We start from the raw sequence: 21,862 nt of genomic DNA on the forward strand, positions 1-21,862 counted from the left end.
TTGCAGCCGACAAACTTGTCCCGACACCTGGACAAGATGGCCTCCCGTCCCACAGTTACCATCATCGGCGCCGATGGCAAGGCCACCGGCGCCACTGAGGTCCTCCCCAAGGTCTTCAGCGCCCCCATCCGCCCGGATATCGTCAAGCACGTCCACACCGGCATGAACAAGAACAAGAGGCAGCCGTACTCCGTCAGCGAGAAGGCTGGTCACCAGACCTCGGCTGAGTCGTGGGGCACTGGTGAGTGGCTTTCCGAATGGTTTTGAGGAGGTGGGGAACGGGAGGAGGACAATATGGATTGATGCGGGCTCGAAAATACGGCGGATTGAGAAAGAAACGCGATTTCGAAATTGGGCGATTGCTGACGATGGACGAAAACAGGTCGCGCTGTTGCCCGTATCCCCCGTGTCTCCGGCGGTGGTACTCACCGTGCCGGTCAGGCCGCTTTCGGTAACATGTGCCGTTCCGGCCGCATGTTCGCCCCCACCAAGATCTGGCGCAAGTGGCACGTCAAGATCAACCAGGGCCAGAAGTATGTGAAAGGAGATTTGGTTTTTGTCGGGGACTGGCTCTAATTTTGCATGACAGGCGTTTCGCTACTGCCTCGGCTCTTGCCGCCTCTGCCGTGGCTCCCCTCCTGATGGCTCGCGGCCACCAGGTCGCTACCGTCCCCGAGGTTCCCCTGGTCATCGACTCCTCCGCCGTTGCTGGCGAGGCCGTCGCCAAGACCGCCGCTGCCCTCGCCCTCCTGAAGGCTGTTGGCGCTGGTGCCGATGTCGAGAAGGTTAAGGGGTCCAAGAAGATCCGTGCCGGCAAGGGCAAGCTCAGGGGCCGCCGCCACCGCCAGCGCCGTGGTCCTCTGGTCGTCTACAGCGCCGAGGCCGATGGCAAGGATCTCGTCAAGGGCTTCCGCAACATCACTGGTGTCGAGACCTGCCCGGTCGATGCCCTCAACCTCCTCCAGCTTGCTCCCGGTGGCCACCTCGGCCGCTTCATCGTTTGGACTTCGGCTGCCATCAAGGAGCTCGACGCTGTCTACGACAGCAAGAAGGGCTTCTTCCTCCCTTCCAGCGTTGTTGCCCAGGCCGATCTTACCCGTCTCATCAACAGCTCTGAAATCCAGAGCGTCCTCCGCGGTCCCAAGGGCGACGCCCGCTCCAAGCGTGGCGCTGTCCAGAAGAAGAACCCGCTCGTCAACAAGCAGGTTCAGCTCCGCCTCAACCCGTATGCCAAGGCGTTTGCTGCTGAGAAGCTGGGTGAGCTCAAGGCCGAGGCGGGCAAGCCCCAGCCTCCCACTGCGGCTTTCAAGGAGCAGCTGCACGAGATCTAAGCGGGGGTTGTTAAAAGGACGGGACTGGTTGTGGGGACTTTATTCGGCGTAACGGATTAAGCATGTGTCAAACACACATCAATGAATTCTGATACCGACATGGCATTTGCTTTGTGACACGGACTATGCCTTTCCAAGAGCAGACCTCGAGATTGAATGAGACTCTCGAGTGGACAGGAAGCGATCGTGCAAACAAATCAGTGCCCCTCTAGTGTATGAATGTGTCATGTTGGCTCCAGGCTAGTGCTTGTTTGAGACCTATTGTCCAAACCAATGGTTGGTGGCCGAATGGGCGTACGGGGCAGACGCTCCATTGGGCGATTGCTCTTGCTCAGCTTAGTCGACGAAGACTGTCATGTGCAGCACATGGCTGCCCAGGCGGTCACAAGTCCCTGTTTCCGCACCGCAGATCCCTGCAGCAAGGGTCTACGCACTATCCGAAGTTTCGAAAAGGGTGTGGAGAGCCGTGAGTGCGAGCTGCTTGTGAGAGGAGGAGGGACTTGAATGCCTGGTTTGCTCTCATATCATCATTTTTGTTACTCACCCCATCCCAAGTTCTTCCGCGCTCTATCCTAACATTAGGTACCTGACTTTACCATCTCAGGCCCGGGCAGTTCCTCCAGGGATGCTGTCGGATCGCTGAAATGCCAAGCATCGCAAAGTGGCCTGTGCGATACCTGTCAGGGTGGAGAATGCGGGGCCACAGGGGCCCGCCCAGGCGGGGGGTATTTCAGCCACTCCTTCAGCTGCTTGCAGGTTGCACTGCAGGGCCCTTCCAACAGCCCGCCGAGAGAACCAGGGTCTACAATTACGGTACGGAGACAATGACGTCGGTCAGACTTCCGGCAGGTTGCGTTGCTCGGTGCTTTGTTCATCAAGGACGCGTGAGCAGAAGCGTGGGCTTTATTCATTGTTGGTGGGAATGGGTCTCGACTCGAAAATCCTTCTATATCGGTCTAGACCCGGGCCCTTTTCAGTTTGCTCCTCCAAATCCCGAGACCCGAAGCGTTGGCCCTTGGTGCGCGCATCAGACAGATCGTCGGATGTTTTCTTGGCTCCAGTTTCTGGTTGTTCCTTGTTCCTCGTGTCTCAGTGTCTCAGTTCTCAGTCCACACAGAATCAGCTCCATTCGCCCCGACGGCGTTATCCGTCGCCTCTAACGCAACTGCCTGACTCGCTTTCCTGACATCGACGAACTCGGGGTTCATCTTGTCCTTACTAGCGCGTCACAAACCTGAACTGCGAGTCGCTTTTGCGCTTTTCGACTTGACGGCGCATTTTCCAATCTAAAGAGAGTTATATATTGCTATAACATATATAACATATCACGCTATTATCCGCTGGCCGGAATTTACAACGGTAGGGGGTCGCGTCCGATACCCGATCGCCGATGGCGTCCGCGACAGTAACGTCTCCTGCTGGAGGCGCATCTCGTCCGATGGTGTTGCCCGGTAAGTCCAACAACCGTGCGCGGGGCTGCATGCTTTGTGCCTTGCCTTGCATTGCATAGCATAATCTCTGTGCTTCCCAACGCGCCTGGTCCTCGGCTTACAACCTCAATCTTTAGGTCATTCTGGCCCTCTAAAATACGCAAATGCCCAAGATCTCCCGAGCTACCCGTCCCCGGGTCTGAAGCCGGGCGACGCGGCGGCGAGTGCTGCGGCGACTCTAGGATGGGCCAATACCGCCTCGCCGCCAGGCTCCCCTCGGGGACACCAGTATGAGACTGCTAGGTCGTCAGATGCCCTTCTTGCTGCTAGTTGGGCACAACGCCAACAAAAGCCGCCTGCCTCTCCTCCTTCTTTGTGGGTATCTACGGCCGCGAACTTGGCTTTCAACGCAACTAAGACGTCGGCCCCGGCTGCCGAACGTCCTGAGTTATCACGCCAAAACTCGATGCGCGCTGCGAAGGGGGCAATGGCTGGCGCGCGGCCGAGAGCAAGGTCGTCGCCTCAGACGGCGAGTGAGAAGGTGCCAAACCCGCCCAGCAGCGAGGGATATGCGCTGAGCGCCGCGACCATCGCCCACCGGCCATCGCCACGCGCAAACACCATGTTGATCAGCGAAACGGGTGCCGTCCCTTATACCACCATGAATAGGCAGATGTTTACCTCGAACCCGCCAGTCAAGCCAGAGACCGACGAGAAGAACCGCGCAGACGTCTTGCACGCGTCTGCTCTCGCCATGGCCAAGCGGATGTACGGCCAGCAGCAAAAGATGATCGACAACTCGGCCCGGGCGCACGCCCGGTCGGCATCATTCCCCGGCGGCGACGCTTCCAGCCTCGTGAGCTCGCAGGACGAGGAACAACCGCCTTTGGTGTATAACAGTCTCCAAGAGGCCGCGTATCGGCTCGCGCAGGAGCGCCTTGCCAAGCTGCAGGAAGAGCACGACAAGCAACGGTCCTTCCAGGAGTACTACGGCTCAGGCACGCCACAGCGGACCAAGTTTGGCACCATCAAGGGCAAGCTAACCAGGCGGCGCTCCTCCAGCGACGGGGATCTGCTGGAGGACAGACGGCGGTCGGAGCAGATCCGCAAGCAGATGTCCCTGCTGAACAACAAGCTGTCCGTGGTGGACGAGGGCAAGAGGAAGCGGGATCAGGAGGCGCTGCTCGTGGCTGCGCAGCGGAACGTCAGAGCCCAGTTGCAGCAGATGGATAAGAAGGTGCAGTCGGACACGGGCCGGGTGCCCCAGGTTACGATGGACGACTGGGGGAGGAAGGCGCTAGTGGCCGCGCAAGCGAGGTCCGCTGCTACGGCCCATGAGAATGCCGGGAAGGTTGATATTGGTGGTGGGAAGTTTGTTGACCGGGCCGAGGTCGACAAGGTCGCCGCCAAGAACGTCCAGCCGCTCCTGGATGAGATCAACGAACTGGCCGAGGAGGAGAAAGCACGGCTGGAAGAGGAGAGGCTCGATGAGGAAAGGCGGAAAGAGAAGGCTGAAACGGAGAGGATGAGGGAGAAGGAGATTCAGGACATCCATAAGAAGCTCAAAGGTAGGTCGTGGAAGCCGTGGGTCTTGAGATCCTCCACTGATTATAGTGCAGACCAGCAAAAGGAGGTTGAGAAGGCGAGGAAAGCCGAGATTAAACAGGAGGAGAAAACCCGAAAGGATGAAGCAAAAGCGACTAAAGCTGGGCAGAAGCACGCCGCAGAGGGTAAGAAGGGGGTTCTAACCAGCAAATTCAAAACGGACAACCAGGATCAAGCCCCGGACATCGAGAACAAACGAACCTCCGCCGTTAACCGCGTCCGCACTCTCTCAATCAACTTTGGCAAACGGCACCCAAGGCGTAAAGAATCCACCTCCGAACCCATCAGCCCGGATGGCAACTCAACGTCTCCAACACGAAAAGTCCGCGATTGGCTCTTCTCCCGCTTCCCCCGGCCGCGAGCGAAGACGGCCAGCACAACCGCGCCCGACGAGCAAGTCACCCCCGACGCGAAAAAGAAAGGCTTCATCGGCGGCGTCGCCCTAGCCCGGCTGCAGGGCAACAACACCAGCACGCCCTCCATCACAGATAACGTCAAGGGCAAGGGCAAGGAAACCGCAACCGAAGACCGCCCCGACGCGAGCATGCGCGAGGTCGCCATGGCCGGCCGTTCCCCCACCACCACCACCAACAAAGCAGACGAGAGCAACACCACCACCACCACCGCCGGCCCCTCCGCCATCCTCCCCTGCGCCACCCCCCAAATCATCCCCTCCACACCCCCCCTCGACGGGACACCCCAATCCCAATCCCAAACCGAACGGCCCACGTCACAGGTCTTGCAGCCTAGCATCCCTACCTCACACAACCAGTTCCAGCCGCAGTCTGTCAGCAGCTTGCGTACTAGTAGTAGCAGTAGTGCGGGGAGTAGCAGGCTGGGGGCCAGTGGGGGTAGTAGTGTGGGGAGTAGTGGGGAGCGGTTTGTGGAGGCGCGTAGTGAGCCGGAGAGGGAGGCGGGGTCGGTGTCTGGGTCTGGGGTTGGGGGCGCGAGCGGGAATGGAGGAGTGTCGGCGACGCTGACGCCGCCGAGGTTGAGGAGGCGGGTTGAGGGGGGGAGGGTTAGTCCGTTTAGGGAGTCGAGGTTTTCGGAGATTTTGTGATGGGGGTGGCTTGCTGGTTTTGTGAAGGGTGGTGCGTGGGTGGGTGGGTGGTCTTTTTGGACGAGCCGCTCGCGCGCTGTGCTGACAGAGCCGTGGGTACTTCCTTGGCTTCAAGGGCCGGGTAATCTTGTTAAATGATGGTGATGATGTGATGATGCATGGGCTTTGGGGAGGTGATTATCTCGTTGGGGGGAGGGTCGGCGTTTCAGAGAAGGGGGCTCGGAGGGGGCTCGGAGGCTGGGTTGGGGTTGAGGGGGTATGTATGTACGAAGTATGATATGGCAGCTTGGACGGCTTGCACGACATGTTTGGGTGCAGGGTGTGTATTATTTATTTGTTGGGATGTGTCTGCGAACGGTATTTCATCACCCATTCTGATTCAAGTGTTGAAGTAGCCACGAGCCCCTGAGGGTTTACATGGAGTGACGTTACTGCCCAAAACAACAATCAAATGCTCAGCAAGCATACGACTAGTGGTCCTAGTTTTCGACATGTAACGAAATGGTATAATATGTGGTGCCGTATCGGCTCTAAGTCTGCCCAATAGCTGGCAGACCATGCATGCAATGCAAGCAAGTATCCAACTCATGCACCCATGGATATCCAAACCAGATCTTCCTTTCCCCCAACGCCTTGTAACACCAAACCCACCACCCCCAAACCGGCATCACCAATTACATATGCACATATATACCTCCCGCTCTACCCAACCACCCCCTTCTAAAAGTTACTCGCCAACGCGCGACTCCTCGACCCGGACCGCCTCCCCTGCGCAACCCTAACCGCCTCAAACGACGCCCCATTCCCCGGCGCAGCAACAGCAGCCCCATTCAGGGTCGCCTCGCTCGACGCCCCCTCCTCCATCTCCCCCGCCGCGCTATACGGCCGAGGCAGCGCCTCCCGATCCCCGCGCGTCAGGCGCATCGTGGGCGCCGCCGCCGCCGCCGGCACCCCAACCTGCTTTTCCTGTTGGTGGTGCTTCCCCGGATGCAATGGATGCGGGGCGTGCTTGGTGGCGGCGGCCGGGTACAGGTCGACGGAGAAGGAGAAGACGTAGGCGGAGAAGATGAAGGCGATGACCCACTCCAGCACGGCGCCGGCGTTGTAGTGGCGGGTGAAGGTGCAGGAGACGAAGGCGATGGCTAGGAGGACTTCGATGATGACGAAGGTGAGCTTGATCCAGAAGGAGAGGCGTAGGATGCGGTGCTCGCGGTAGTCTGGGGTTGAGAAGGTTAGTGTTTGGTTGGGTGGGGTGATGGTGGTGGAGGGTGGAGGGTGGAGGGGGTTTTAAAAAAGGGGGAGGGGTGGCTTACGCATTCCTAGGCGTTGGTATTCCCAGCAGATAAAGATTGCGGATATCACGTAACCGGCGATGAACAACAGGAGAAAGATGTTGTGCAGGGTGGGTTGCCACGCCGTGTCGAAGATGCTTAGCAGGATGAGGCCGGCGGTGCCGATGATTGCGAACCCGATGGCTAGCCCCGAGAGCACCTTCTCGCTGGTCGTCTTGTTAGGCGCCAGCCGGCCCTTGTGGCGGAGCCATCGGTCGGAAGCGAACGAGATATCGAGAAGCACGGTGGTGAGAACACAACCGGTCACGAACAATGGCTTCAGGTCGGATGCGCCAATGTCACTGATGTAGGCGATTTGTTGGAACTCGGACATGGAAGAGTAGTGGACGCTGTTCTCAGAGACGATCCAATAGAGCAGGAGAGCCAAGAGAGTCGCAAGCCAGACAAGGCCGGCGAGGATGGGAGTTACCTAGAATCGTCGGGTTAGGGGCGGGTAGCTAGGCGATAGGGGGTAAGGCGTACCCAGTATGATAAGCGAATCATTTTTGATGGCTCTAAAGTATTCTTGCGAACGGGAAAGTTAATCGCAAGTAGTGGGTGGGCGAAGATGGGATGGTGAGATCTCAATTGGCGAGAATCCCACCCCAAAGTTAAAAAGATAAAAAGAAAACAAAAGATTCAGAATGACTTGTCGTGAAATCTTGGCTAGAAGGGTTCGGAGTTTTGAAGGGATCCGCTAGTGACGCAAAAGGAGGAGCTTAATGCCGTGTTGGTTGCAACGCTGGCCCGGCCCGGTTTTACAGGATCGGAGAGGATTATTGAGTGAAACAGGCAGCCGAATCTAACTAACAATTCCGTCCCCTTCTCTATGATTTAAACATCCCAAGGAAAGCTGTTGGCACCGAGTCTGCGGTGTGATTGTCTCGAAACATTCCTAGTTGGGACTGGATATGCACAGCCTCTAATCTATGCTAGACGCCACGACAGCCGCGTGTCTCTAAATACAGTTGGGCGAGGACTGTTGTCCAGAAAAGGAACACGATCGATCGGGTGTTCGGACGGTTTGAAAATGCCGAAAGGCGTGACGTCAGCCCGGCTGTGACGTAGCAAGGGTGAGACCAAAGTTGGCTTGGCGTGGCAGTCTTTCGGGGCTCTGTGCTGTGATTTCAGCACCTAACCCTCTGATTAGTTACCTGATTACTTTCCGCTGACAACGAAGAAATAAAGAAATAAAGCTTCTTACACCTGCTCAAGCCACGGCCAAGACTCAACGCCGCGTAAGTGTGAGACTTTACATCTGCTCAACGTTCATCTTTACTTGTTTGTGTCTCGGCGCAATTCTACGATTCGAGATGTTTGATTTCCTGATCGGCCCTGCGGTCCAAATGATGTGATACAAACTTGCTTCGAATGGCTGTGGTTGGCTTCCCGGAGATCATCGGAGTTAGCGTTGCTTTAAGCCACCCCTAGTCAGTTCTAGCCTTGGCAGTCCCGGGTTCTCCAGACCCTGGTTTCTCCGATTCGCTCGCAATTCCATGTAACCTTCTTTCAACATCGCCGAAACACACAGTACCCTTACCGTTCCAATACCGACCGCACGCGACGGGACCACCGTCAAGATGGCCGTCTCACCACTTGTCGCGCCCACATCCGACGCCCTCCAAACCGCCCGCGCGACATCCTCACCATTCAAGCGTCAACCCTCCGCCGTCCCATCCACCGTGCCCTCCTCTAACGGCGGCAATGGCACCCCCCGCCTCATCCACAACCTCAACCGCTCCGCCCCGCCAGCCGACGGGAGCACCCCGACCATGATAACCCTCGACCCGATCGAACAGCTCAACGAGGACGAGAAGCGCAAATACATCAAGGGCAAGAAGCTCGGTGAGGGTACCTACGCCAATGTCTACCTCGGCCACTCGCGGCGCGACCCCTCCCTGCTGGTAGCCATCAAAAAGATCAAAGTACAACAACAATACCAGGACGGCATGGCGCCAGACGCAGTGCGCGAACTCAAATACCTGCGCGAGCTGCACCACCCCAACATCATCTCCCTCCTCTCCGTCTTCAGCTCCAAGGACCAGAACCTTAATCTGGTTCTCGAGTACCTCCCCCTCGGCGATCTCGAGATGCTGATCCGCGACGTGGACCGCGTGCGGTACGGCGCGGGCGACATCAAGGCCTGGATGGGGATGCTGACGCGGGCGGTATGGTTCTGCCACGACAACTTCGTGTTGCACCGCGACATCAAGCCCAACAACTTACTCATTGCCGCCGACGGCGAAGTCAAACTCGCCGATTTCGGTCTAGCCCGCGGATTCGCCGACCCCGGCCGCCGCATGACCGCCAACGTCATCACACGCTGGTACCGCCCGCCCGAGCTCCTCTTCGGCGCGCGCCACTACGGCGGCGCCGTGGACGTGTGGTCAGTCGGCATGGTGTTCGCCGAACTAATCATCCGCGCGCCCTTCCTGGCGGGCAACACCGAGGTGGAGCAGATCGCGCTGATCTGCAAGCAGATCGGCACGCCGACGGAAGAGGTCTGGCCCGGCGTGACCCAGCTGCGCGAGTACACGGTGCCGAGCGACGTGGTGGCCGTGTGGGGCAAGGAGGCCTACATGACGCGCTTCGGCGCCGTGGGGGCCGACGGGGTTGATTTGCTGGTCAAGACCGTCGCCCTCGACCCCAAGAAGCGCATCACCGCCCGCGAGATGCTCCAGCACCGCTGGTGGCGCACCGATCCCAAACCGACCAAGAAGGAGGACTTGCCGCGCAAGTCGGGCGGTGGGGGCGAGGAGAAGATGGGCGCGGATTTGAAGCGGCGGAATGGGATTATTGAGGAGGATGCTGCTTCACGCGGTGCCAAGGTCGCGAGGAAGTTGGATTTTGGGCAGGCCAAGTAGGCCACACTGGGTTTTGCCATTTCTGGGGCGGCGTTTGGAGTATAATCATATTGAATCCGGCGTTGGGGCCTGGCGTTCAACGGATGGCACATGGAAAAGGAGTTGTTTTTATTCTAGTAGGCCAAGGCTCATACATAAAAGGAGCCGCCAGGCTCGTTCATCATCGCGTTAAACCAAGAACGGTTACCGTTTTTCTCTATCCCCAACCGATTCATGAAGCGTTACTTGCATATCCATACCCCTCGTATAACCAAACCCCTCTACATCAAACAACACTCCAACCCATACATGGCCCTCTCGACATCCTTCCTAACCTGATACCAGTCAGCCCTCCTCTCCGCATACTCATAAACCTCCTCCGCCCTAAAGATCCCCCCAAAGCGATCCCCGTCCGCAATAATCGTGGCCATCTCCTTGGCATGGCGGGCATCAATCAGGTAGATCTGGCTCAGCTCGCGCAGGGCCTTGAAGTAGGCGAGCAGGTCCTGGTTGCGCAGGGTGCGGACGTACTCAAAGTACAGGTTCATGTCGGCGATGAGCTTGATGGCGCCCTCGGTGCTGACGCGCTGCCGCTTGAGGTGTTTGCACACGGCCGTGAACAGCCGCAGCCCCACCTCGCCGTTGAACACGTCCAGCATCGACTTGTCCGTGCTGCCCACCAGCATCGACGTGTGCGATGATACGAGCTCGCGGATCCGCTGCGCCGTCCGCGTCGGTCCGATGTCCATGTCCAGCGTGCCTGGGAGGGTTGATGCCCGCTTCTCGAAGGAGGTTGTGGAGGAGGCGGGGTCCGGCGTGCTGGCTGTGGCTGCCCCCGGGTTGTAGTCGGTCGGTAGCTGGGTTGTGGCGCAGAGGTACTCGACCTCGTCCATGAGCACGTCGATGCCCTTGTTGAGGCCGGCGGCGACGCTCTCGTCGAGCATCTGCTCGAATTTCTTCTTGGCTAGGCCGGCGGGGTCGAGGAAATCGTTACGGTCCGCGATCTTGGGACCGGCGAGCTGCTGCTCGTAGAAGACGTCGATCATCTGCGAGATGAGGTCGCCCACGTTGACCAGCTCGATGAAGGTCACCAGCGGCGCCACGCCGCCCTTGTCGTGCTCGCTCACCTCGCGGGGGTTGTATTGCGACAGGTGCGCCACGGCCCTGTCGAACCCCGGCTTGACGTGCTTGCTGCCCAGGATGCGCAGTAGTGCGACGAAGATGGCTTCGCATTGCTCGCGCGCCTCGCCGCCGGCTTGCCCGCCGAGTTGGATGAACACGGCAACGCGCCCGAGGCTCGCCTTGGCCGAGTGCACCAGGCTCAGTGCCACTTCAATACTGAAGAGGGATTTGATGCCCTCTAACCTCGATGTCATGAGTGCCGCCTTGGCTGCTAGCTCATCGGTTGGCGCCTTGCCCGGCATCGGACTGCTACTTCGATCAACCGCCGCTTGTATTGACGGGGCAGGAGACTGTGCGCGAGAATCCTGCTGGCTTAGATCCGCCGCAGCGATGCTGCCATTTGCGCTCGCCGCCGCCGGCTTGCTCGCAAATGGCGACCCGAGGGGAAGGCCGGGTAATGAAAAGGTCGTCAAAGTCGTCGGGAGCACCGTGACGGGCATCATAACGACCTTCTTGAACGATGTCAAAAAGTCTTTCTTATCCGCTTGCCGGTTTGTAAAGTTTGCCATGTAAAATGACTCGGCGGTGGCGTCCTGCTCTGACAGCTTCTTCTCCCATTCCCCAACCTCTTCCTCCGCCTGCCTAGCAAACTCGTCGATCTCGTCCTGTAGATACAGGTCAAGATGCGGCTCAAACGCCTTGAGCACCAATTCCTTCGCCCTCGCCTCCTGGTTCACGTCTGCCCCTTTCGGTGGCGTCAACGTCCGCAAGAACTGCAGCATCTGCTCGAAAATACCAGAAACCGCCCTCAAGTACGACGGTATACTCCTCTCGTGTGTCTCATCGAATAGGGGCGTAGCATACTCCATGACGACATCCTCCCGGACCTTGTCGACAAATACCCAAAACACATGCCCCGGGTTCGGGAATATGCGCTCGATAATCCCCGCCTGCTCGTTCACCTTCCGCGTGAGCACCTCAAAAAAGCGCCGTGACGGTTCTAGCGTAATGCTATCCGCCAGCGCCTGGTTGACGCAGTCCATCGAGTTGGCCAGCACCTCGCGGTCGGTAAAGACGGGGTGCTTCTGGATGAACAGCTCGACGGCAGCACTGCTCCCGTTCAGCAGCGCCAGCACGTGGGCGTACTTGTTCATCCGCCCGTCGACGTCCCAAAACTCATACCCCTGTTCAAACTCGCGCAGCACAGCGCTCTCGAATATCCCCGTCATCGTGTCCACCTTCTCCTCCCTCTTCTGCGCGCCCTGCGACCAATCACTCTTGGCAAACGTCCGCAGATTTGCCAGCATCTGGGCCTGGCGCTCCGGGTCGCGGAACACCTTGAAGACGAGCGGGTCGGTGTGTGTCTTGGCGCGGACGAGGTCGAAGTAGAAGGGCGCCAGCGCGCCGTAGATCTTGCCGTACTCCTGCCTAGCCAAACCGCGCACGCTCTTTGCATTCTTGATGACCCGCAGCAATGCTTCGGGGTCTGTCGACGGGTCCTGGTGGTGGTGTGGTGTGTGTGCCGTCGTCCCGCCGACCTTCATAGTCTCAAACCCATCCGCCACCTCCTGCACCTGCTGCTGCTCCCGCGCCTTCTGCTGTTCCGCCTCTTTCCGTGTCCTCTCCTCCTCCAACCCCGCATCAAACAACAAACTCTGCCGATTCACCCCCCCCATCCCACCCTCCACCACCCCCCCTCCACCAACACCCCCACTCCCACTCGTAGCATTCGTAGCCGTCGTCGCAACCGTCGCCGTCGACGCGGCTCTCCTCCTCGCCAGCATGACCTCCTCGAAGTGGCGGCGGGCGGCGGCCTCGTCCCAGCAGCCGAGGGCGCGCAGGCGGGCGACCCAGCGGGAGTCGTCGTAGACCATCTCGCGCAGGCGGCGGGAGACGCGGGCGAAGCGCAGCTGGTCGGCGACGGGGAGGTGGTCGAGGATGGTGGCGAGGATTTCTGTTTGGTTGTTGTGTTAGTGGTGGTTGTGTGGGAGTGGAAGGGGTTTAGGGAGGGGGAGGGGGGAGGGGATGAGGGAGTGGGGTGGGAGCATACCGGCTGGGAGGACGGGTTTGCTGTCTATCATCTCGGTGGCTTGTAGTGTTTGGAGGATGCTCGTCCTCGGCGCATGGCCGGGGCCGGGGCCTCTTCGCGTTGCGGCAGCCATGGCTGTTCGTTTGTCCGTGTTGTTGTCGAGGGGATACGGGCCGGGTGGGTTGAAAGGTCGGTAATCATGTATGTACAGGTCGAGTCGTCGTCTCGTTGCGTCGTTATGCCATTGGTAAAATGTGGGTTGCTAAAGAGCGGAGGGGTGTTGCGATGATTAGTACTATACGAATACTCGGTCCGCCGTATGATGCCCGGGCGGTGCCAAGTTCAAGCTTATGGGCATGCGCGGCATTCGCGATAGGGTATTGGGCAGGGGATAATTACGCTGTACGGTATCAATGAGCGTATCGCGACGTAATCATAGTTGACAACCAGGACAACAGCCAACACTTGCTGTGAGGGACTGCACCTGATCGAGAAAAGTCTCAAGAACTAAGTCTCACAACAGTTATGGGAACCGAAATCATTAATAATTATTTATTAATTTCTCATTACAATCATAAATCCAACTTCACAAATCTCTCTACTGCCCTTAATCTCCTATTAGATTCGCCCTCCCTTAATTCTCTCCCTCTCCCTCCCCCTCCATCCGCCTCTCCGCTGCGTTAATAGTGAGCAGCCGGCGAATCTCAGGATTCGCGGGGTCCCTTTCCTCCTCCCTCTCCCCTTGCCTCCCCTTCGGATACAAATGCCCAAACAAACACGTCCACAAAGCATCCTTATCCACCGCCTCCCCCAAAATTCCATCCTTGCCCATCAGCTTCGACAGATTCGCCTGCTGCATCTCCAGCGCGTTGGCCTCCTCCAGCTGCGCATCCAGCGGCTCAGACGCCGACCCCTTGGACTTGCCCTTCGTATTCTCGCCCATGTGCTCCATGCGCCGCTGCACTGAAAGATCGTGGATGGACTCCTCCACCGTGCCGTCGACAATGTATAGCCACACCGTCGTCCCGTGCTGCTGGCCGATGCGGTCGACCCGGGCGATGGCCTGCAGCTCCAGCGCCGTGTTGAGTAGCGGCTCGCACAGGAAGACGTGGTTGGCGTTGACCAGGTTCAACCCGCTGGCGTGTGCCCGCGCGTGCAGCAAGAAGACTTCGGTGCCGGGGTCCTCCTTGAAGATGGCGATGCCGTGTGCCTTGTCGAACGAGGTGTAGCCAATGCGGTACCTTTGAAAGGCAAGCGCGAGGACGTCCAGGAATTCCTTGTATTGTGAGAATATGATGGACTTGGCACCAGGGTCGGAGTCTCTCAGCCACATGAGATGGCGTGTCAGCATGTCCACCTTCGTCGTGAAACTTGGACCGTCCAAGTCGATATTTTTGATCACGGCCAACTCGTCGGCAGAGAAATCGCTGTAAATAGCGGAAACTTTCTTGGACGGAGTTGATTGCTCGTCCTTTCCGCCGTCGCCACTTCCCTGTTGCCTCTCCGAATGCACCCTGAGTTCCTGGGGCTTAAGTGTGATATCGTAAAGGTTGTACTGATGGAGCTTCTTTTTGCACATGGGGCAGTTTCGGTGCGCCCGTAGCCAAAGCATGATGCACTCTTTGCAGAATAGATGGCCGCAGACTGTTAAGACGCCAACCTCAAAGTTGGATTGGCAAATGATGCACATTCGTTGCTCACCCGAGTTTGATTCCTCGTGCTTGAGAAAGACAACTGCTTACTGTCAGTGATATCCCACGATTTTCCACCCCGGGGGTACCTACGGTAGCGGTGCTTGGACTTGCCAGCATCAAGCTGCTTCTCTAGCCTCTCTTCGTACTTTTCCGACTCAATCAAAGCAGCATTGAGTTCATCAGGGTCCAACGAGCCGTCGTACTCGGCAACTGTGTCCGAGACCTCTTGCAGCTGTCGGTAATACTCGATCCGAGCATTCAGCGTGTCCATAAAACGCTCGGTTTCTTTCTCCATGGCCGTAACAGCCTTGGCTTGTTCTTTTTGCGCGCCGCTTGTCGCCGACAACAACACCGAAACAACGGCGAGCTCCTTCGCGGATCTAGATGATCCCGCCCCTGCGTCGTGTTGGAGCTTTGCTGACAGCGCACGCAACTCCGAGACCAACCCACGCACAGACGTTAAGGGGTCCCCTTCGACAAACGGCGGCTTGATATCCTCGCAGAGCCCCAATAACGCGAGGAACATCCCGGGGAGCGGTCCTTCCGCCGCCCTTGCCCTCCTAGCCGCTGCCTTCGTCTCATGCTCCACCAAAAAGTTCTTTTGTCCCGTTATCGAGGAATTCCTGTATGCAAGTGCCGTCCGTAATACTTGGAGGTAGACCAGAATTTCATCCTGGAGCTTGGCCGATTGCTCGTACTCCTCACCAGTGATCTCGTCATTTTCCTCGTCAACTAGGGGCTTGAGAAGAAGTTGAATAACGTGTTCGCGCCAATCGTCAATTTCAGCGGCTTGCTCATTCAACCCCGCAAAAAGCACCTCGAGCGCATCGGCAATCGTTCGGCTCTCGATACCGCTCAGGTCGATAGGCTCGAAGGCGGGAACAACCGCGAACGATTGCTCTACCGCAGCTTTCATAAGCCGGCCCATTAGCTTCGCAGCTTTACCATGACTCTGTAATATCGTTAGCTGAGTTCCTGGTCGGGGACTTCGTTGGTTCTGTGAAGAAATGCAACCTACCTCTCTCAAGATCTCTCTTCTGATATCCTTGGCGCGATCATACGCCTCGACCTCCAATTTCTCTAGACGCTTGAACTCGTCCGAGTCGGGCGTCGTCATCTCCTTGTTGGTTTTGATAGAGAAATACGCATTTGCGCAGAAGAAGACTGCTTTGTGCTGAACCTCGAGCGACAACCGCAGCCGGCGTCTGGCTTCTCCCACCCGTTGTGGCACAGCATCTTCACGATCTTCCCCATCACTGTCTGCCTCACTATCTTCGCCCGATTTCGTACGACGAGCTTCTTGTATTTCTTGCTCCAGCTGAGCTCGGCCTTCATCCACCAATTCTGAGCACTTTGCTGCAACCTCTCGCCAAACGTCGAGCGCATCTTGCTCCCGTCCCTGGCAGGCGAGAATTTGCCCCTTTAGCAGCCCAGCAGAAAGAAAAGCCCGCTGATCCGTTCTCACGGAGCTATCTGTTTGCTCGAGCATGGCGTCGAGGACTTCCGCGACGGTTCTCATGGGGCCGGTTTTCTGCCCGGGGCCACGTCGATTCCTGTTTCCAACTTCGGGGTGTAGGACAGTCTGACGAAGCCGATCGAGGGCTGCGCGCATGGAGCGCTGCACTTCGGGGTCCTCGGGGTCCCAATCGGCCTGCAGGGGGTTTCCTCGGGCGTCCAAGCCGCATGTCCCAGCAAGCTCCTCAAAAAGACTCTGGTAATGCTGGTCCTCGACGGCGGTAAACGGCATGGTGATGACGTAACGCTTTTGCGGTGGGATGTCAATCTCGTTCCTCACGAGACTTTTGCTGTGGCGCATAGATATCGAGTTGAAAATCTTCCGAAAAGACTCTTTGTCGAAAGTAGTGAGAAAATTCCAGGTCTTGGTGTCCGATGCGTACGGTTCATGTCGTAAAAAGAGTAGCAGGCCGCGAAGGTCTACAGGCCCAAAGTCAGTTTACTTCACTAGGAGTATGGGAGCGTGATTGCTAGGTACCTTTTTGGATGTCGTCCTTGACCGGCGTACCCGTGACACCCCAAGCATTAATACGGGGGATCTTCCTTGCGAGCTTCGCCGCATTGTTTGCCCAGTTCTCAACCATTTGAGCTTCGTCAATGCACACCCTCCACCACGAAAGCTGGACGAGAGGGGACTTGACCCGTTCATATTGCTGCTCGTTGCGCATGGAACGGGTCGGCTCGTCTGAAGCCGCCCATATTTCTTTCCTGAGAACATCGTAGGTGGTGACTACCGCATTCTGTTGGGCCAGTTTCTCAACGGATAACTCGTTTTCACCCTTTAGCTTGGCCATTTCTTTGATGCCGGGATAAAACACGACCTTGAGGCCCGGGGCATGTCGATTTAGCTCGGAGAGCCATTGGTCAAGGAGGGAAGAGGGTGCGACAATGAGGGTCGCTGAGGTGGTGAGGAGTTCCCGGCCCAAAATGGGGTCAAAGACCATAGGAGGGGACTCGGGGCGCTGATGCAAAAGTATCAGTGCGATCACCTCCAATGTCTTCCCGAGTCCCATCTCCTCGGCGAGAATGCCACCGCGGAGATCTTGGAAAGGCTGGAAGATAGATGTGTCCTTGGTGGCAGCACCAAGTAAAGGGCTGATATAGATTGTGTTACCGTCAGCGTCTTTGGCACCGGCAAAGGAAACCGGCAGGTCGGGTGATACCGGCGGAATGAAAGGCCGGATGGCGGTTTGCTTGCTTGGGGTGTCTCGATGCCACTGCACGCCCTCCCGTCGCAGAAGCCATTGGACGGCCCTACGTTGGAACGGGTACAAGACAGCTTCAAGCCCTGCGATTTCCATAGACGAGACCTCCCCATCTAGCCCCTCTTTGCTAGGGACACATGCGGCTTCATAGAAATCTTGCGGGGACCACGAATGTGGCTTGCTGCTGGCCTGGTAGAGGTGCGGGTACCATGTCTCAAGGGCTTCGTCTCGCAATGTTTGTTGCACATTTGACTTTGATCGGTCGCTTCCCCATACCGTCAGTCTCTCGTTCCACCTTACTTCTGTTGATAGGTGTAGCTCATTCGATTCTCTGATCTGTCGCACAGAAATATCCACGCCAGCCCAGAGGCAGCTTTCTTCCCCGGGGTTCGACGCATGGACTTCCGCCACACGCAAAGCAGTCTTCAACCCTTGTGTGACCATAGAATCATCTAAAGGGAGCATCAACGCAAACCGACGTCCGCGATAGCTGGCCCGTGGCTTGAGGCTCAATTGCCAGCCGCCGGCGTCTGGAATTTCGGAATCCATGCTGCAAAGCCGGATATCGACAAGCTGCCCCGCATCTGTCCGTGTAATAGTTGAACTTTCCTGGGAAGCATCCATACCGCTGTAAGTGACGGAGATACTTTCCCGAGCAATGCATATCGAGTCGACAACTCTGGTTGTTCTGGCACGCTTTCTGGGCCGGGATGTGTGCTGTTGACTGGGCATAGATCCGATGCACTCCATGAAAGCTGCAATATGATCGGATCTAGTCATTGCGGCGACGTCCGGCCGCCCTTGGGACTTTGACTTCCCATTTGCTATGGTGCCGGCCATCGTATCCCGTGAATCCAACTTGGGTTATTTCGCGATGAACGGTGGCGGGGTGGTTTTTGGTCACGTGGAGAGAAGAAAATCGGTTGCTTGACGTGGCAAGGTAGGTAGATGAACCGAGTATGAACACGGAGATATATCTACGATATCTCTGGGTTCCGCAGACTTATATCCTTGATAGATTGATATAAAAAGGTTTGAAGAATTGAATAGAGGTTTGACGATTTGAATTGAACCTGGCGCGGCGGGTGCACGTAGAAGAGTAGTAGACCGCGTTTTGGATGTTCGAGGGAAAGTATTCTGAAGTGAGGTCGTCAGGTCGAGGAGAATAGATAGTGCAGCTCTCTGCCTGGCGGCTGTAAGCCTTGCACATTCATTGGCCAGCAAGGATGGTGCATCTTCTGACCAAAAGACGAACTCAGAGGAAGCAGAAACCGCCCGAAATAAATTAAAGTAAAAAAAATTAAGCGTAATAGAAAGTAATTAGATAAAGATAAGGCTTTGGGCTTCCAGATAGTCCTCGTTTGGTTCCTATATCTAGTCGGTGTCTGGTCGGCGTCGTGACCTGGAGATCGACTCTTCTTGAGAAGTCGAGTGTGGGCGGGGAGAACCGACCTCGCCCCCACCTGCGCCAAGACCCATTCGCGGCTCGGGCACCAGATTTCCGAGGCTGCGAAAACTTTCCCACTTTGTCAGCCTGTTTTGGACGCTTGAACAAGCTATTCGAGGCGCTCCAGTCCTCTTGATCTGGTATGACCCGCGGGTACCATTAGCTTTTGGAGCCACTTCTTCGATAGGTAGGTTTTGTACAGCCGCCGCATTTCATATCTATCCATCTTCCGCAGCCAATTGGCCGTCCAACGCCTGCAATCGCTGACCCTTTTTGTAGCACGGATGAAGTCCCTACGAGTACAGTCCGCTCTCGGGCTCCTCTCACGGCCCTGCGTCGCTCCGACCGTCGTCGCCCCTGCGCTCAGGATACAAGCACGATGGGCACATAAGTCCACACAACAACCCGAGATTCCCCAGATCCCGGCGCCGATTCCTTTTGTCCCCGATGTCGAAACCTTCCTCACCGTGATCGGCCGCGGCCTCAAACAGCACGCATCCAAGTTCCCCACGTGGGATGCTCTCTTCACCCTGACTTCGGACCAGCTCAGAGAACTCGGCGTCGAGCCTCCACGTACGAGGAAATACCTGCTAAGGTGGAGGCAACGGTTTAGGGAGGGCAAGTTCGGTATTGGCGGCGATCTCCAGCACATCGAGAACGGTTCTGCGGAGCTGAGGGTCCGGGAGGAGGACGAGACCCCGCTGGTACGTGTGCGGCGTGTTGTGAACGTGCCGCCCGGAAAGAAGATTGAGGAGGTATCGCCCTCGGACATGGTTCTGGTCAACGGCTTCAAGGTCCAAGGGGTCCGCACCATCGTCGGCCCGTATGCACTGCCCATGAAGTACGGCGGCGCGCGTATCTCGGTGACCGAGGGCATGTGGGAGGACAAGAGGGGGCACAAGGTGGACGGCGGTGAACGGAGACAGGCCGAGATCCGCTTCAAGAGGCGTGTGGCGGAACGGAAGGCGCTACGGGAATCACAAGGTTTCTATTAGCGGGTGCACTACAGCTCAGTGGGTTGCCAGGCGCATCAGGCGCGCCGTGTTAGATATGTAGCTGTGAGTTGCACCAGCAGCGCACCTCGTGTAGAACCTAGGTGTACAATAATGGAGTTGGCGTCTAAATCCCAACCAAGCGTGTGTGGCCTTGCATTCCAGCCTCGGTTAATTCTCGAGATCGTACTTCGTACCAATCATAAATGCTCCAAAGCGAATCGGGCCTTTAAAGCGAACGCGGAGGGAGCACACCGGATATTTTGGTGTTAAATGTTGTACAAAGTCCGTGTGTTGGTCTCTTAGACATAGCACCCCGCCATCGGGAGCTCTTTGCTGCCACCTTCCGGATGTGTGGCGTTCCGTCTGTCAGCAGCCAAGTTGGCCTAGGACTGCGTTGTCAGCGTTGACTAAGGGCGACCGGATTTAACGGAGGGTCCTTCCCAGCGCCAAAACATCAGACAAAAGGCATGCTTCACCCCAGCTTCTCAAAGCTTGAAACCGCGACTTCTTGTCCACTTTTGAGGCACGGAAATGCTTCAGACGAATCGATGAGAGTCGTTTCATGTTTCGAAACACCGATTTGCGGCACTGGCAAACGCTGGCAAACAAAATGCGCTGCCGAAGAATCCTTGGCCGCCAAAAGAAGGCGGAGCAGCACCTGAGATGCATCCCACAAGCAGGCAACAGCTTTTCGCACCGCTGGGGCCAAAACAGGCACTGATTTTACGAGAAAACCCCATTGCACCGCCATTGCCTACAGAAAGCAGTCGGATACTTATATCTCTGGTGTCGCAACCTGCAAACATCAATCACCACCAAGTTCAGTCACGCACTGAGCTCAGTCACGCACCGCGCCGCCTTTCCCAACACTGCCATCGATGGATGCTCAATAATCGGCATGCACCACATCACACCATGGTGACATGGTCTCCCGCATTGCCCAGGCACTGAAATGGCGAAACACACGGAACACACGAAACACTTCCCGACTCTTTCCATTTGCTCGGCTCCAAGCACAGCACCTCCAATCTCGACGCGGAACCAAGGAGCGTGCCGGTTATGGGCGAGCGACGCTTTTGGCTGGTTCTTGACTGGTTGTGGCGCTGACACCATGCAAGTGCAACAAAAATCCGGTGGCTCATTGGCGGGTTTTAAGGGAAGGCCATCCGGCCAAGTGGATCCAAAACGGCATGCAGTTCGAATACGATGGACCTTGACCGCTTCGAGCGTCTTTTGCAGGACAACCCCCTTTGAATGGCATGGGGTTTTGTTATCGAACTTGCACCAAGTCGGGAACGGAGCGACACTGATAACGCGCTCTTTGGGACCTCAACGGCGCAGCGCCTCTTGGCGGATTTCGAGCCTCGGCAGAAGGTTCGGTCAAAACCGACAGCACCAGGCTATTTTGGCATTGGGATGGGTCCGGGGGGAGAGGGGAGAGGGGGGAGGCATTTGGCCAGGGGACACGGACTGTATCGCGACGACCAGGGGGAGGGATTGCCAGACGAGCGAATTCGGGCCAAAGATCGTCCGCACAATCAGCAATTGGGACATCGAAACCTGCCAGGAAGGGGACTGCGACGTCGTGCTATTTTCATCACCACAATAGTCCGGGACGGACAATTCGGCGAATATCCTCGTCTCCGACCGGCGGGGAAGGAAGCACCTTTGCGCCGGCGGCCTTACGTCTCGGGGGTGTAAAAATCGAGACGAGGCAAGACCTTGGGCATTCGGGGCGGAGGGGTCTAGTTGTGATGGCGCATTCCGCTGCAGCCGACGGTAAAGTTCACCCGGGAAGACTGACTCTCGCATCTAGGGTAGCTATCATGGTCGATGGTGTCCGACTGGGCCACGGACGGGCAGCATGGGGGACTCAACAACAGGATTTCGAGATTGATGCAGGCAAACGGCAAAGATCTTCCACGGCCCTTCGACAATGCTAAAGATAAACTGCGGCTGAAGGTTCTCCTCAGTCGACAGCCTCCAGGCTGGGATAGGCAGTGCCGGGGCTTGAACGGGATCGCGATGTGGGGAGGGGGGAGCGGGGGGGAGAGTGGCGGGCATCCAAGGGTTCTGTTGTGAAGCGGCGCCCGTTTTACGCCCCTTCGGCAAGCCAGCCGCCACAACCGTGAAGCGTTGCATCGCGCTCGTCGCGCCTCACGCCTCATGTCTCACGCCTCATGCCTCGTTCTTGGCAAGGCAGATTTCAGCCCACCCGCGCGAAATCGGTCTCTGATTCCATCAGCATCCGGCTT

General features: G+C 57.3%; 9 protein-coding genes across 9 annotated transcripts; 6 read left to right on the top strand and 3 right to left on the bottom strand.

Moving 5' to 3' along the window:
- Positions 1 to 36: 36 nt before the first annotated feature.
- On the top strand, positions 37 to 1,331 carry F5144DRAFT_484715 (60S ribosomal protein uL4; the record flags this gene model as incomplete). Its single annotated transcript, XM_066785462.1, has 3 exons — positions 37 to 241; positions 383 to 533; positions 590 to 1,331. 3 exons carry the CDS (start codon positions 37 to 39, stop codon positions 1,329 to 1,331), a joined length of 1,098 nt encoding a protein of 365 aa, XP_066647075.1.
- Positions 1,332 to 1,888: 557 nt separating this feature from the next.
- On the top strand, positions 1,889 to 2,606 carry F5144DRAFT_136476 (uncharacterized protein). The gene has a single exon (XM_066782346.1). The coding sequence runs from the start codon at positions 1,976 to 1,978 to the stop codon at positions 2,489 to 2,491; it is 516 nt and encodes a 171-aa protein (XP_066647076.1). The 5' UTR covers positions 1,889 to 1,975; the 3' UTR covers positions 2,492 to 2,606.
- On the top strand, positions 2,607 to 5,655 carry F5144DRAFT_136477 (uncharacterized protein). The gene is made up of 3 exons (XM_066782347.1): positions 2,607 to 2,782; positions 2,899 to 4,329; positions 4,381 to 5,655. The coding sequence occupies exons 1-3, from the start codon at positions 2,722 to 2,724 to the stop codon at positions 5,424 to 5,426; spliced, it is 2,538 nt and encodes an 845-aa protein (XP_066647077.1). The 5' UTR covers positions 2,607 to 2,721; the 3' UTR covers positions 5,427 to 5,655.
- A 491-nt stretch (positions 5,656 to 6,146) lies between these two features.
- On the bottom strand, positions 6,147 to 7,261 carry F5144DRAFT_600157 (Frag1/DRAM/Sfk1 family-domain-containing protein; the record flags this gene model as incomplete). The annotated part of the gene is made up of 3 exons (XM_066791052.1): positions 6,147 to 6,643; positions 6,740 to 7,187; positions 7,241 to 7,261. 3 exons carry the CDS (start codon positions 7,259 to 7,261, stop codon positions 6,147 to 6,149), a joined length of 966 nt encoding a protein of 321 aa, XP_066647078.1.
- A 649-nt stretch (positions 7,262 to 7,910) lies between these two features.
- Positions 7,911 to 9,751, top strand: F5144DRAFT_136596 (kinase-like domain-containing protein). Its single transcript, XM_066782348.1, has one exon. The coding sequence runs from the start codon at positions 8,338 to 8,340 to the stop codon at positions 9,619 to 9,621; it is 1,284 nt and encodes a 427-aa protein (XP_066647079.1). The 5' UTR covers positions 7,911 to 8,337; the 3' UTR covers positions 9,622 to 9,751.
- On the bottom strand, positions 9,752 to 12,884 carry F5144DRAFT_642831 (exocyst complex component Sec10-like protein; the record flags this gene model as incomplete). Its single annotated transcript, XM_066792804.1, has 2 exons — positions 9,752 to 12,676; positions 12,773 to 12,884. The coding sequence occupies 2 exons, from the start codon at positions 12,882 to 12,884 to the stop codon at positions 9,882 to 9,884; spliced, it is 2,907 nt and encodes a 968-aa protein (XP_066647080.1). The 3' UTR covers positions 9,752 to 9,881.
- A 393-nt stretch (positions 12,885 to 13,277) lies between these two features.
- On the bottom strand, positions 13,278 to 18,182 carry F5144DRAFT_563885 (SNF2 family N-terminal domain-containing protein). The gene is made up of 4 exons (XM_066788398.1): positions 16,439 to 18,182; positions 15,464 to 16,380; positions 14,536 to 15,397; positions 13,278 to 14,485 (listed from the first exon to the last, which is right to left on the bottom strand). Exons 1-4 carry the CDS (start codon positions 18,003 to 18,005, stop codon positions 13,386 to 13,388), a joined length of 4,446 nt encoding a protein of 1,481 aa, XP_066647081.1. The 5' UTR covers positions 18,006 to 18,182; the 3' UTR covers positions 13,278 to 13,385.
- Positions 18,183 to 18,564: 382 nt separating this feature from the next.
- F5144DRAFT_563887 (mitochondrial 37S ribosomal protein mS41) lies at positions 18,565 to 20,166 on the top strand. Its single transcript, XM_066788399.1, has 3 exons — positions 18,565 to 18,799; positions 18,892 to 19,580; positions 19,693 to 20,166. Exons 2-3 carry the CDS (start codon positions 18,897 to 18,899, stop codon positions 19,699 to 19,701), a joined length of 693 nt encoding a protein of 230 aa, XP_066647082.1. The 5' UTR covers positions 18,565 to 18,799; positions 18,892 to 18,896; the 3' UTR covers positions 19,702 to 20,166.
- A 252-nt stretch (positions 20,167 to 20,418) lies between these two features.
- F5144DRAFT_136757 (uncharacterized protein) lies at positions 20,419 to 21,649 on the top strand. The gene is made up of 2 exons (XM_066782349.1): positions 20,419 to 21,006; positions 21,056 to 21,649. The coding sequence occupies exons 1-2, from the start codon at positions 20,560 to 20,562 to the stop codon at positions 21,548 to 21,550; spliced, it is 942 nt and encodes a 313-aa protein (XP_066647083.1). The 5' UTR covers positions 20,419 to 20,559; the 3' UTR covers positions 21,551 to 21,649.
- Positions 21,650 to 21,862: the final 213 nt, after the last annotated feature.

Source organism: Chaetomium tenue, assembly GCF_020726465.1.
Source record: "Chaetomium tenue strain MPI-SDFR-AT-0079 chromosome Unknown F5144scaffold_2, whole genome shotgun sequence".
Classification (NCBI taxonomy): domain Eukaryota; kingdom Fungi; phylum Ascomycota; class Sordariomycetes; order Sordariales; family Chaetomiaceae; genus Chaetomium; species Chaetomium tenue.